Raw genomic sequence first — 14,744 nt, forward strand, 5'->3', positions numbered from 1 at the left:
TTCCCGGGGGCGGTTTTTTTTTTTTTTTTTATAGACGGCACAGATTGGGGCATGGCACGTATTAAACCTATGGGAAACACGTTGGGTTAGGGTTAGGGTTTAGGTTTAGGGTTAGGGTTGGGGTTAGGGTTAGGGTTAGGGTTAGGGTTAGGGTTAGGGTTTGATGGTTAGGGTTAGAGCTAGGGTTAGGGTTAGGGTCCCCAATCTGTGCCGTCTAAAAAAAACACGCCGGGGACTACACGTTGATACGATTCCAACACCAATTGCTGGTGAACGATAATTTTGATCTGTATCGCCTCGGTAATCTGACCGTCGGTGTTGGAGCTCGATTTAAGGCTGTTATTTGAGGGTTAACACCAGCATTGCACTAGCACCAAACTTGAAATCACCAGATGTATTCACGAAGTCGGCCGAATTACTAAGAGAAAACAATCGTGACTGATTGAGAAAAAAACCCCATTGCGCACATGCTTTTGCAGATCTTTGAAACGTTATATTTTAAGGTGCCACACGACACTAATTTATGTGGTTGCATTACTGAGAGTGTTGACTTGGAAATATAAAAGCTAAAGCAGGCACGGTTGCGAGTGCTGGACATGTAGAAAGAAGACATGAAGAGGATGTACGCATTTGTAGTTCGCTATTCCGATGGTTCATCCTTCCTTACGCTCGTTAGTCCGCGAATGTAAAAAACCAAATCAAAATTTGGTGATTTTTGGTAACTTTTTGGTGATTTTTAGACCAATGAAAAATAATCACACGAATTGAAAACGAAAATGCATTTCGCCCAAAGTTTTCCCCTTATTTCCTTTAGAAACATACGATGTGCCCCTTTTTTGTCACTCGACACACACAAACATTCACATATCCATACACATCGTACACATTTTGCATTTAGTATGTGTGACTACGGCGCGCCGAAAATTGCACCGAGACTCGCTCAGAGTGTTTGATAAAGGTTTATTGACATAATCTTGTCTTGAAATTGAAGCCTTACCTACGCTTTTTCCAAATTTGGTGATTTTTGATGGCTTTTGGTGATTTTTTACAAGCCTTTTGGTGATTTTGCTCTGTTGGGACCTGGCAACGCTGTCCCCTCTAGCAAGAGGCAAAACACGCTGTCCCTCGGATAGGACATAACATGGAGGTCCCGTGTGTGAGGGAGTCACAACTCATGCAAGTAAAAGATCCCGCTTCATTTGTTCAATTATTCATCGCAAAGAGCAGGGTGTGTAAAAAGGTGAAGTGGTCCCACCTCACATCCAACTAGACCCCATTGAAGACCAGCTTAGCGTAGCTGAAAATGATGGAAATGAACAAACAAACAAACAAGAGAGAAAGGGGGTCCGAGGGAAGACGTTGTGGACGAAATACGAGGACGTTCGTATTCATGACATCGCTACCTCATCCAAAATGCCCAATCGGAAAGGCGTGAAGCAGAAAGGAATGGGATTACGTAAATTCATGAAAAGTCACACGTGCCGATTCAAAAAGTTATATGCCTTGTCTATAGTTTTTGAATCTATACGTGATTTTATTCTTGAACCAACGACTGAGGAGCATGCTTTTATCATAGGCCCCATCATATTCCTCCTACTTTGAGTTTCAAGATTTTAGTCTAATGTGAACAGAACATCATGTTAATTTTCATATTGACACAATACATTGTACATTCAGATGAAGGACATTCTCCTGACAAATATGAAAATGAATTGACATCAAAATCATTCAAAACAAAAACTGCTGTATTCTTACGAATTTCGCAAGTTGCTCCCTCGTAGTCATCGGGACAGAGACACGTCGCTCCTTGAGAAATACGAAAACACGTCCCGCCATTCACACACCTGTCAGCACATACATCTGTCATAAAACAAATGAAATAGGACTCAGTCATCACTTTGCGTCTTTGCGTGTGTTTAAAAGAAAAAAGAAATCGTCATGTCAAAGGCTCCTGAAGCAGATATCGTAGTTACGGTGGTAAGCAGCACGTAAAGTTGAATTGAAGGCAAGAAATATTTTTTGTCATACGTATAAAATACGTGTGGTTGTCTAGTTATGCATGACATGTAAAACCCTATTGTAATTTAGCAAAGCCGAGATGTCAACAAATTAACATAGCGAAGTGCGATTTTGGCAACATGTTATAGGAAACAGAAAATTTAGTTTATTCGGGTCCGGCAATTTTGTTGGAGACAAATAAAACACACACACCATTCAAACGATGTATACCAGAAGTTAATTCTTCCTCTACCAAAGTCTACGTGACAATGAATATTTTGTTACGACACTGCCGAACCCAAAATCTAATGGATCACTAATCTGCATGCCGTTCGTGACATTGCGTTGTAAGTTTGATGGGTTGTTTTGGAATCTTTTTTCTTATCAACCTATACAGAAGCCCATTAAAAGAGTAAATTCTTCTCCCTAAATTATACTTCTCTTAAGACATAGAGCAAATTGATTCATTACGGAAGTTTTGTTTCTTTTCTGTTTGTTCGCTTGTTTGTTTGTTTGTTTGTTTGTTTGTTTGTTTGTTTTCGTTGATCATTTTGCTTGCTACAAATCTCCTACCTGTCTCACAGAATTCGCCATCATATCCCAGTGGACACGTACAGGTCACAGATGCGAACGATCTCGTGCAGACACCACCATTTTGACATCGTTGCAAGCACACATCTGAAAAGGGAAACCCCCAACCGTCAATGAAGTGTTCGATAGAGATCATTATCATGATTGTCAGTGTAACAACTTCCCAGTGCATTTTACTAACAAGCTTTCTATTTCACAGCATTTTACATGCATTTCTTTGGTTCCTATGTGAAAAATAGGAAAACAAAAACTCACAGATGGGGAAAGACTGGTAAGAAAATAAGAATGTTGTGCATCTTTTTATTTCTTTATAAAGTGAATCTAAAGAGTATGTTTTTGTGTCATATTCCTTCTCTTGATGTTGTTACTTTCTATTTTGCATGTTAGGGTGTGATTGGATGTTTATTTGTGTACTTTCTTATTATTAAACAAATACTTTTTGGAACTGAACACTTTCGTCCCTTGACAGCAACATAAGTCTTTACTCAATCTGTAGTGAAAATGATAAGATCCAAAATTTTCTAAAGAAAAATCACTTATGTGCAGCAAAATTCATCGCTACAGTAAGATATAAAAAGATGAAATACGTGAAATATGAGTTCTCCTGCTAACATCAGCAAAGTAAGACGTATTATTTTATGAATTAATTCTGAAACGTTTAAAGAGGACGTTACACGAACTGAAGGGTTAAGACCTTTGCTTTCTTTCTTTTTTCATCTTCAAACTAAGCCTTCAACGATCGGTTGATATGTTCTGTTCTGTTTTGTTCTGTTTGTTTATCTGTTTGTTGTTTTCACTACAGTGATCTGACACACTAACCCGTATATACGTGTAGCATGGCCGGCGACGGGAAATTTATTTGAAGGGCGTCAACAGACTTTGTGGCGCTGTCTATCCTGTACACTCTATTTGTGGTGTTGTCGGAGAAGTAGATATCAGAATAAAAGATGTCAATTCCCAGAGAGTAGATGTCCAGTGTGGAGGTGGCCTCAAGCCAAAAGATGACGGAACGTAGGCTTGGATTATCGGGCGTCATGGATTCGATGACGTCACGAGAAGTGTCCGTCCAATACAGTCGATATTCTAGCATGACAGATGAAACGGTATCTGCATAATTAACATGTAATATTTTCTTACTTTAAAGTGGGTCTGCACTGGAAAGAAATATGTCTAGCGCCATCATAAGGCTCATTTTTTCTCTGTGGTGCCCAGCATTTCTCCCATAATGCCAAGCGGCGTGCAGCAATTAACCCGTTCCATATTGAATTCTGATATCCCCATAGACTTAACACACAGATCACCAGGTTCCCGTAAACGTAGGGGATGGCCTAGCAGCGCAGCGGCTCGCTTCGATCCCGCACTATCTTGCGCAGTCCAGTGTATACGTATATGTATACCACGTACCATAGTATATACCATGGTACGTACCATTATACGTTGTCACTTATCACTTCGCGATCTGTTCAGTGCTTTCAAACACTGTCTTCAACACTCAGATCGTTTATTCTGATCGTTGTGTCGAACTTCAATCTGCGATTATGTCGCGGATACAACTTGGTAAATGCTGGATCCAGTGGGAGGAGATGCGAGCTGCGCTGGTGTATAGCGAGTAGGTCATTGGGCTGAGTGAGTGGATTGTCGTGGATCTCTCTCGCGACAAGTAACCCGTTCCCTCGCGATCCGGCCGAAAGATCGAGGCCGCGCCGGGCGGGCCGGGCTGGGCTCTCGGTACCCCACCATTATGCACTGCTTGTGTCTGTTCTCTCGGCTCTGCGCACAGCTGCTGTGAGATCGTGCGCTGACCGGCAGGCGGCGATCAGCCACAGTATAAAATAACGATGTAACCACAGAACTAGAGTTCTGTGGATGTAACCCGGCCACCGGAAGTTTTGATAGATGGCGCTCTTTGCAAAAAAGTTCTGGCATCAAAATAATGGCTAGTGCAGACCGGCTTTAAGGACTAAATAACTTACATTTTTCTGTCGTATTGCAAAACAAATAAAAACATGAAATTTACTATAGTTGTATGATACATAATCGGGACAAAATTTACTAGTTTACTCAACTTTACAATAGTATACTAGTATTCATTTCTGATTGGCACAATCTTCACAGTGTTCTTGTCTAGGCACTCTAAAGATTTGGAAAGAAGCTGGTAGTGAAAATTCTGTCTTAGTGTAAAGTTTCAAAAAAGACGATTCCTTTCTATTTGGTGTAAGTTATCGCTAGTCCCGATATTTTCTTCTCCGAACAGCATTTTACGAAATATCTCTTACTTATTAGTCATCCAAATTCGAATAAAATTTAACAAAAAGGGAGTTTTGTTTTACTTCCCAATCCATGTATAAGCCCAGCTTATCCATCTGTTTCTGTATCTTTTCTCTCTTTTTTTTTCTGTTTTAGTCTATACGATTCAGTGCTGTTTGTCTATTTCATGATCTAAAGGTAATTTAAGGAATCTACCTGTGAAATCAAAAGCTAACCCATTCGGGGCTATGACGTCAGTGTCAACTAGTGTTTCTTGATTCTGTCCATTCAGATCAACACTTTCGATGCTCGGTGAGTTACCAGCTGTTGTGAAGAATAATTTTCTGTGTGGAAACAAGACACAAAAAATGAATGAAAGGGCAAATACTTAGGTTGTAATAATGAAAATTATAATGGCCATTATAAGTCTTATATATAACGTGTCATATCGGCAATTTCAACGTCATGTACATACATCTTATAAGATTCTGCACTACATAAAATCATATTTGATCAGAATTGAATACTCCCGCCCCCTACGGATGGTCAATATATTCATGTTAGGTCTAATCATACCACCTGGCGGTTTACTGATACATGTTGGCGTATCATCACCTGGTATAATTATATGTCATATTCTTCACTGGTCTTCTTTTGTTTGGTGTAATTTAGCATTTTTTTTTCTTTATATAAGTTTACCAGGTATCTCTCATTATTCCTTTCCTTTCCTATCTTCACTTCCCCTTGCGCCTAGAAATATTGTATTAAGCGCATTGATGATTATTATGAGGATATATGAAATATTTGATATATTTCGGAATATACGTAATATCTCAATACAGGAACACTTGATACCAGTATGACAGAAAATACTAGTTATTTTGCACAACAACAGTATTAAACATATGAGTCTTGAGTAGTTTCATGCGCATATATACAATGTACCAATAAGTGATAAAATGCATGCAGCAACGGACGGGGTCAAATTAGAACGGCTGTAACAATTACCGTCTGCTGTATGAATAGGCCACAGCACGGGGTTCTGAAATCCCACAAAGAAGAGTCGACCTTGAACTTCCGTTCAAGTTTGCCGATTCAAGGTTCCCGCTTAACCTTGATGCCCAGTATATCTTGTTGTCTGCCAGATTCAGTGCCAAGCCATGTGGCGCTGTATTGTTTAAGAAATGACGTAACACAAAAAATGAACCTTTTATTCGAGAACCTTAATAGCAAGCCTCAATGAATTAGTGCAAATATGAACAAAAACTGAAAGAGGAAAAGGAAGTTCAAACTATTAAAGCAAGCAGTTACCACATCAGGGCAGTGCAGTTTTCAATTTAGTGGCAACGTGTGTATAACGGCCTTTGTCATAAGAGTAACTAAAAAAAAAAAAATGTGTATTACTAAAAGCGATTCTTTCCATTTTCCAGCGCACCATTAAGGACAGAATGATTATAGTATACCAATAAATAACATAGGGTAAAATGATATCACGAATTCTTGTTTTGTGTTGTTCTGTTGTTGCTGTTGTGTGTGTGTATGTGTTAGTTTATTTTAAAAGCAAGAAGGTACTATTTGATAATAAAATGTAATCATGGACAAGTGACAATAATGAATAGCAATAAGATTGTCTTTGGTAAAATCATTGTTAGGCCCTATCCCAGAGAGCCTTTTCATTGTCTTTACCCAAACATTTTCCTTCAGTTATAAGGATATACAGGTTGCCAATGTCTCAGGAGATATTAAAGAACATTTCGTCCCTGGATATATCATAGTTTATCGTGAACTAATTCATTCGGATTCATTGTGACCTTTTTTTAAGATCGAGACACGTTCTCGCAATAAGCTATTATATAATGACACAATATTTACAGCTGCACTACGATTCTCTGCCTAAAGCAAGATTCTTAGTATCTTTGTTATTTTCATGTTATCCTTTGATATAAATCTTTGCTTCTCTGATTTATTTTGAAATGACCGTATAGATCCCCTCCCCCTCTCTCCCTGTCTCTTGACTTTCGACTGAACATACTTCTGACGACTGAACATACTTATTTCTATTCGTATTTATGCACTAGAATGTAAAACATGATGCATTTATATGTTCAGTAGTATTTCCCCCATTCTGCTGAATAAAATATGTGTATAATGTAGGTAGGTTTCCTGGGCTGCCACGTGTTCAAGCTTTTGCTGATTATATAGTGGTAGTCCTTCTTCCCTGTAATTTCTCAGGTAATTATTTGAAGTATGTTAATTCGACATATGTTTTTTTAATGGAATTAACTCACACATGTATTTTTCTTCTTCGAGTCATCATGTATATTGTATCTGCACACTGGTATCTTATGTGATATTACTGAATAGAATCTTGATTTATGCATGAAATTGAGTTCGAAGAAAATTAACAAACAAACTTGAGGCCGATGAAGCAAGGACCATTTGGGAGCCTCCGTGTATGCTTGCTCTGTTGATTGTATGAGAGCCCTCATCCGACCAGTATATCATCTCATCTCGGTAGTCATAGTCAATACCTACGGGCGAAGCTAGTCCAGCGATGGGTAGCACCTCGAACGGCGACTGGCTAAAGCTGGTAACATTTGACTCAATTTTTACGATTGCCGCGGCTGATGTGTCGGCAACGAAGAGAATATGAGCTGGAGAGGACGTAATGAAAAAGATGGTATCACTGAAAATACTAGTAGACAAAATTCGTGGTGATGTAACTTCATATATGGCATTTCCGAATTAGGCAAATTAATCTTCAGCGAAATGTGCAAATAGAAAATAGACTATAAGATATAGTTGGTCGTTCGGGATAGAGTCACTCAGACTAACAGAATATCAAAAGTTCAATCTAAATCGGACAATGCACAAGAAAATAGTGGAAATTGACGGTGAACGTCATTATGTTGAAGTAATTCAAGAACTCTAAAAAGTTACTATTATCGATTAAGGAAATACAAGCCTGTCCGTAACGGTGGTGTTGCTTGGTTACATTTTGGTCGTGTAAAAACAAAATAGATAGATAAAAGAAAAAGAAGTATGTTTCATTCCGCTCCTCGGACTTGACCGTATGAAATTTTAGCCTGGTATTTTATCGCATGTCACGAAATAATTGCTGTGACTTTTCAAGACCTATCATCTACGATTGAAAGTGGACACTTTAGAACTGCGACTTCACTATGAAAGATAAAACATATCCTAAATGAGAAACAATGTAAAAGTGTAAATACTTTTGTGAATATCTATGATATTCGTGTACTTGCATGCAACCTGGTTGGGGACTTTATGGGCTCATAACAATTTTTGAGAGGAAAGCAAAGACACGCAAGTTTTTGAAAATGTATAGTATACTGCGTGTCACTCATTGTGTCTTGGAAATAGACCTGGCAGTCTAGTCTAAACAAACACCGATCAGGGAGTGAATAGTTTGCAGCATCTTCACCAACGAAAACGACTTTATTCATTGGAATGATTTCTTAAAACAAGTCTTTTTCAAAGAGTAATATGTGATTGCGAATATCACATGAACTTAATCCTGAAACATGTGGTTATGTGACGAACAACATTAATAGAGCATAGGCCCACAGCACTACCGCCGGTGTATGTTTATCGATATATTGTACTATAAAAGGGGTTTCCCAAATTGATTGAAATGAATGCCGCAATATCATTAGAACACTTCAGAGAAGTTTGAGAGAAATCACGCAATCCATTCAAATGTCATGAATGCCAAAGGACTCGATGACTCCTACCAGAGGTCGCTGCACAAACTATTGGCTCAGTGCCGTATATAATGAGAGTCTGAACAACTACGAAATTGGACGCCATGTCGTTACCGCGCGTATTATGCCTTACCGGGTTAGCGTGTACGCTCAGACGTAACAATAATAATTTCATGACCAAGCCAAATAAGGTGTAGTTAACAGTGGGCGCTGCGTATGAGCGCACTTTGGAAACGACACGGAACCAGTTTTGACCAATCACAGGCTTCAAAACTGCAGCCGAAAAGCGAGTTGGCCAGACTCTCTTTATATACGGTAAGTAATCCAAAATAAATAAAAGTTCTGAATGGAGCTTTGCGTTCTTGCGTGCAGTATTTATTTCATACGGTATATTGTCCAGATTGACGACATTGATATCATGTCTGCTTGTCACAAATTTCTTACCTGAGCTCAACGTTTTTCTTTGATATTATAATTAATCATAACAGTATAATATCAAGGAAACTGAAAGGTTCTATAATCAGCACGAGATGACTTTCATACTGTCCTCTGAACCAATATGTCTCAGAAATATCAGAGCTATTTATTTCAATTTGCTTTACATGAAATGATTTAAAAATGAAATAGCATGAATATAAATATTGTGAAATGAATAGGGTTGAGATGTTGGGTAGGAGTAAACTATCCTATTCATCGGAACAATGAGATATGTGACGTGAATGATTGACCAACATATCATATCATTCACATAATTATACTTATAAGTGAAACAATGAAAAACGTTCTTTGCTGAACTCGAAACAGTAACTATAAGTGTTACTAATTATTATACTGTATAAGGTTTGTGTGTGATCTTGAAAGGCTACACTGCTTGATATGGAAGGTTTTTTTTTTTATAAGAGTAAGATATTGTTATTGTAAGTAATTGAAGTTGTTTAAACCGTATTTTACCATCGAAAATACTGCAACGATTAACCAAAGTACATCATAGTCAAAGTCAGGAAGAAAATCTCGAAATTAAAGGACAAGCTCATCTTCATAGACACGTGGATTGAGTGAATGCAGCAATACTCGTAGAACACATCAGTGAGAATTTAAGGAAAATCAGACAATCTGTTAAAAAGTTGTGGATTTTTGAAGTTCCTGCTAAGTCACTGTTGGATGAGAAGACCACTATAACAGCTTGGGATGCCACACACGTGTTCAACGATATAAAGAAATTATCATAAAGGAAAATAAAACAAATTTTCACTTTCCTCGCATGATAAAGTACACTTGACTTCCATCTTCAGAAAGCAGGGGGAGTAACATTACCCTTAACATATGTCAGTGACAACTCGAGGAAATGTGCACTTTTTTTTTCAAAAAGTAAAATTTTGTGAAATTCTCTTTATATTTTACTTTTGTCGTTCTACCATATGTGACATCATGTCGTAGTCTTCTCAACCAGCATGCAGTGACTGTGCAGATACTTTAGATATTCATAACTTTTTAAAAGTGTATTATCCTAATTTCTCCAAACTTTCACTGATGTGTTCTACTAATATTGCTGCATTCACTCAATTCACAAGTCTATGAAGGTGGACTTGTCCTTTAAGTAATTGAATAAAGTCTTTCTACATAAAAAACATCAAGCTCAAATACCTGTCAATGTTTTGATGAACAACCCCTGAGAATGAGATGAACGAAAGAAATATAGCAACGTGTTATCTTCCTCTTTTTCATAGTCCAAATGTCATTTTGAACGATTTTTTTTTCATTAGTTAAATGTACGCTCGCCTAGCAACAAGCGTTCAGACGACGCGCAAACATGATCTTAACAAGCCCTTTAATATTTTCCCCCAAAGTGTTAACAGTAGAAATAGAGTAAACACTTTCTGGCGGGTGGTCATACAGGAAGAGAGTGAGAATCAATCCATAGATCCTGTGCGCGAACTGAAGTGTTAGTAAGGTAATTCTCCTCTGTCAATTTCAGTACAAGACAAGATTACTACATGTAGTGCCTAGCAGCAAGGGTAGCTTTGAAATGGGCGTAAACGGTACCTACAGTCAGCTAAGCTCAGCTCGACAAAATAGCACAGCCGTCTGCAGATGTCAATATCATTTACACTGGTTACAGTGCGTTATTCCGGAGGATCGGTAATCCGAAAACGAAATAAGGTTCGTAATTCCAAAGGTGCGCAGTAGTCTTTTTTTCGAATTAATAACGAATCCTATTTCATTTTCGGATAAATAAGTATCTAGGTATACACCGGAGTAGGGGCTTTGATTATTTCGGAACATCGACCCTCGGAATAAATCCTGTACAAGGTGAATTAGCGAATTCAACGGGATTATCTTCTATTTATGTTTTCTTAGAAATTCGTCAGCTTTGCAGAAAATCTTTTGCTCGGTCTTGTCAAAATTTGATGAGACTTGTGGGAAATATCGTTTAAACGGCAAAGACTTTATAACTTTTATGAATGAAAACAAATTGTTTCTTATCTTACTCGTAAAGATGAATGGGTTTCATTTGTTTTGCTTTGTTTTTGCATAAGATTTTACTAATAGCTCTATTAAGAGCAGTAATTAAAGTCGGTTGAATTAGATATATACAGTGTGCGAGGAAAAACAGATTTTGTTAATCGTCAATCGAAGATAACTTGAAGGCAATGTTACATATCATCCTATACAATTACGCTACATTATTAACCGCCACATCACTATAAGTTACGTAGTTTGTTACGTCTGTAAATTAAAGGTATCGAAAATAGAATACGGCTGATGGATGAAATGAATGAGCCTATCAGAATTTTGCTAAGTAATAATTCAACTTACCACTGTGAACTCCGACAAAAACTCCAAGCAAGTACAGCAACCCTAGACACAGAATCCTCCGTAGTTTCTGGCCTCCCATGTTGGTAATTATCTGTTAAAATAATAATGATTTTTACTAATACATGTATTTTAAAGCAACGACAACAGATGATTTCTTATGATACTCTGAATCCCAAAAGGCTTTCACCCGTATCCATTTAGATTCCCACTTGCAAACCCGGTAAAATCGATATATAGCCAAATAGTAATGACCAGAACCATTTTTTGATTTGATTTGAATTGATTTATTCACAAAACGCATATATATATATATATATATATATACATATTTATACATACATTATTCACGAATATGCACATAGTTTGTACATGAAATATGTTATTATACATGTTGTGTGGATCGTCATAAGCTATGAAAATCTTGACTGAGACATTAAGTATGGATAACTAACACATGGTCATGTAAACATCATTCAAAAAAATATTTTCATGAACATTCAATGAAATAAGAAAGACAAAAAAAAAGAGGAGAAAAATTAGAAGAGGGGTACTCTACATCATGGTGGTTAAGGGTAGACAAGACTGATAATTCTGGTGACATAGAAAGACTCGCTGTTTTTATGTACGCGATGCACGTATGACAAAATGAACCTGTGAACCTGGGGTGCAGGCAAGAACCATACAAATATTATTGCTTACATATTTGCAAAGAAGGGTATTTTTCACTTGTCTTCTAAATGTATGCTATGACTGGCACAGTTGTTTTTCATGAGAACGAGAACTCCAGATGTCAGGACCGGCATGTCGTATGGATCGATTAGCAAGGGCAGTTTTCAGATTTTCTAGGTGCACGTTCGTCGAGGGTAGTTGAATAACTATCGAATACTAGTAGCCTAATTAAAATCAAACATGTTCAACAGGTTGACTGGTTGGTGGGGAGTTCTTGGAATGGAATCTATACATAAACATAGCACTTTGGATAATCATAACAACATTGACAATGATAACAATGATGATAATGATGACATTGATTACAATGTTAGTTATATACTTCTGCAACACACAAACTTTTTTGTGTGTGTGCATGTGTGAACAGAAATGTAATTTTGGCCTTCATTACTACAGTGAATGCCAGAATACAATCATTTTTTTTTTGTCTTGTACAAACACCAAAAGACAATGGCACGTTATTGACATGTTGAAGCTTCAGTTACAGTATTGGTGGAGATGAGAATTGGGCTTTTAACTTTTTGCGAGACATCAAGAAAACACTTATGAAATAGTACACAGCATACCATTTTAGGAGGAATTCAAAGTTTATTTGATGAAAAGCGGGCTTGGAATGACTGAAACATCCAAAAACAAAGTAAAACAAAGCGATCGTAATAAAATATGGGTGCCACACTTTATCAGAATCGCTCTGTTTTCGATATCTCAGCCATTTCAAAATCAATTTTCATCAAATAAACGTTGAATTCCTCATGGAATTACATGCTCTTTCATATTTCATAAGAGGTTTCTCATTATCTCACCAAAAATGTTAGAAACTAGAAATTAGGTCTCAACCAAAGCCATACGATCCCTTTAAAAGGGTTCAAAGCACATGATAAACATTATTTTGTAAAGCTACGTCAACACTGTTAGCAGACGCATATACTAATATAATTCTGAATATTTTTTATTCATTTTTTTTATGGGGGAAACAGACAATTCTCTAAGATATGAAGTTGTTCGTATTTCATGTATCATAATACAATTACTTTGAAGTCAGAGAGCCACAAACTCAAATTAATTTCACCCCGTCATTTCCAGTGAGAATTTTGGGTCTCTATTTCATGATTTTCTTTCTTTTCTTTTTGGATGCATTCAATTCAATTCAATTTAATTCAATTCAATCCAATCCAATTCAATTCAATTCAATACAATTTAATTCAGTTTTTATTTTTCAATCCAGCAAAGAGTGAAGCAAAATATGATATAATATAAAGCATGAGTAAAGCAATCACATTGTTTGATTAATCACAATCAGATTAATTTCACCCCGTCATGTCCAGTGAAAATTTTGGGTCTCTATTTCATGATTTTCTTTCTTTTCTTTTTGGATGCATTCAATTCAATTCAATTCAATTCAATTCTATTCAATTCAGTTCAATAAAATTCAATTCAATTCAGTTTTTATTTTTCCATCCAGCAAGGAGTGAAACAAAATATGATATGATATGAAAGCATGAGTAAAACAATCACATTGTTTGATTAATCACAATCAAGAAAAAAGAAATACAAAACGAAAAGTGAATCGCATAATATTAAGATGATAAGTATAGTATAACTAGAGCACCTACGCATGCTTTGAAGGATAACAGTAGAGTAGGTATGGAAAAAGAATGATCCACTAAATATTCTTGTAATACTTGGATCACTCAAAACATGATAAGTTATATATATATTATTCAAACCGTAATCATTTTGAAGTATACAGAAAATACAATTACAGGCAAATCTAAAGTAAAACAAATCTAACAAATATTCCTTTTGTGTCTCTGTCGAAAAGTAGATTATTTCTCTTACGCGTCACTTAACAGGGAGTACACCTTGCAAACTTGTCAAACATTGTATAATCATGTTCACATAATCATGGTTAACCGAAATGCCATTCCTTTTAAATGTTCATACGTCGCAGGATGTTATATTTGTAATTTTACATTTTTGTGAGATAGCATAATCATCTGGAACTGAACCCCAAAAAAAGACCATTAGTTGTTGTTTTTAAACTACAGTCTAGTTCAATAACTCTTTAGTTTTATCTGTGCCCTTGTACAAATTAAAAAAAAACACGAAATAAATCAACAATATATCAATTACGTGATCCTTCTAACAAAATAATGATTTTAACTAACTGATTCATCCCTCTTTGAATGCTTAGGAATTAGCGGGCTATAGTAAAATAAGATAATGAATGAGAATAGACTCAAGAGTTCTCTGAAATACAAATGCATAACTTGCATGTTTCTGTGAAATTAATGTGACTAGCGAAAGACTTGGCGAGGGAACATGCAAGTTATGTTGAGTCGAGGGGAAGGTGCGTTCCAATGTCTTTTGTTAAACACATCAGTACTTAGCAATGATTGACAGATGAGGTCACAACAGGAATATTGGTTTGGAAGGATTTTTTATGAGCATATCCAAGTAATCTGAAGACATATAGAAGAAAAGTTAATTAAAAATATATGTAATGTTTTTAGATATTCGTTTCACCGCGAAAGTGATGTTGAGGGTGTAATAAATCGAAACAAATCAACATGCATTTGTATTTCAGAGAACCTTTAAAAAGCCACTATGGTAGCGGTTGATGAATATTGACGGTAA

The 14,744-nt window shown here is 36.6% G+C and overlaps 1 protein-coding gene across 1 annotated transcript in view; it reads right to left on the reverse strand.

The window, feature by feature from the left end:
* Positions 1–14,744, reverse strand: part of LOC139741521 (uncharacterized) — a 38,459-nt gene that overhangs the window by 22,189 nt on the left and 1,526 nt on the right. Inside the window, exons 2-8 of the mRNA XM_071652103.1 lie at positions 11,379–11,469; positions 7,251–7,490; positions 5,845–6,004; positions 5,053–5,180; positions 3,409–3,672; positions 2,572–2,676; positions 1,756–1,860 (exon numbers count right to left, since the gene is read on the reverse strand). Of these exons, the coding sequence (XP_071508204.1) occupies positions 1,756–1,860; positions 2,572–2,676; positions 3,409–3,672; positions 5,053–5,180; positions 5,845–6,004; positions 7,251–7,490; positions 11,379–11,457 (1,081 nt within the window). The 5' untranslated portion in view covers positions 11,458–11,469. The remainder of the gene's footprint in view (positions 1–1,755; positions 1,861–2,571; positions 2,677–3,408; positions 3,673–5,052; positions 5,181–5,844; positions 6,005–7,250; positions 7,491–11,378; positions 11,470–14,744) is intronic.

The sequence above is a fragment of the Diadema antillarum genome, unplaced genomic scaffold, assembly GCF_040938485.1.
Source record: "Diadema antillarum isolate AM-2024a unplaced genomic scaffold, OU_Dant_1.0 seq00000932_RagTag, whole genome shotgun sequence".
NCBI lineage: Eukaryota > Metazoa > Echinodermata > Echinoidea > Diadematoida > Diadematidae > Diadema > Diadema antillarum.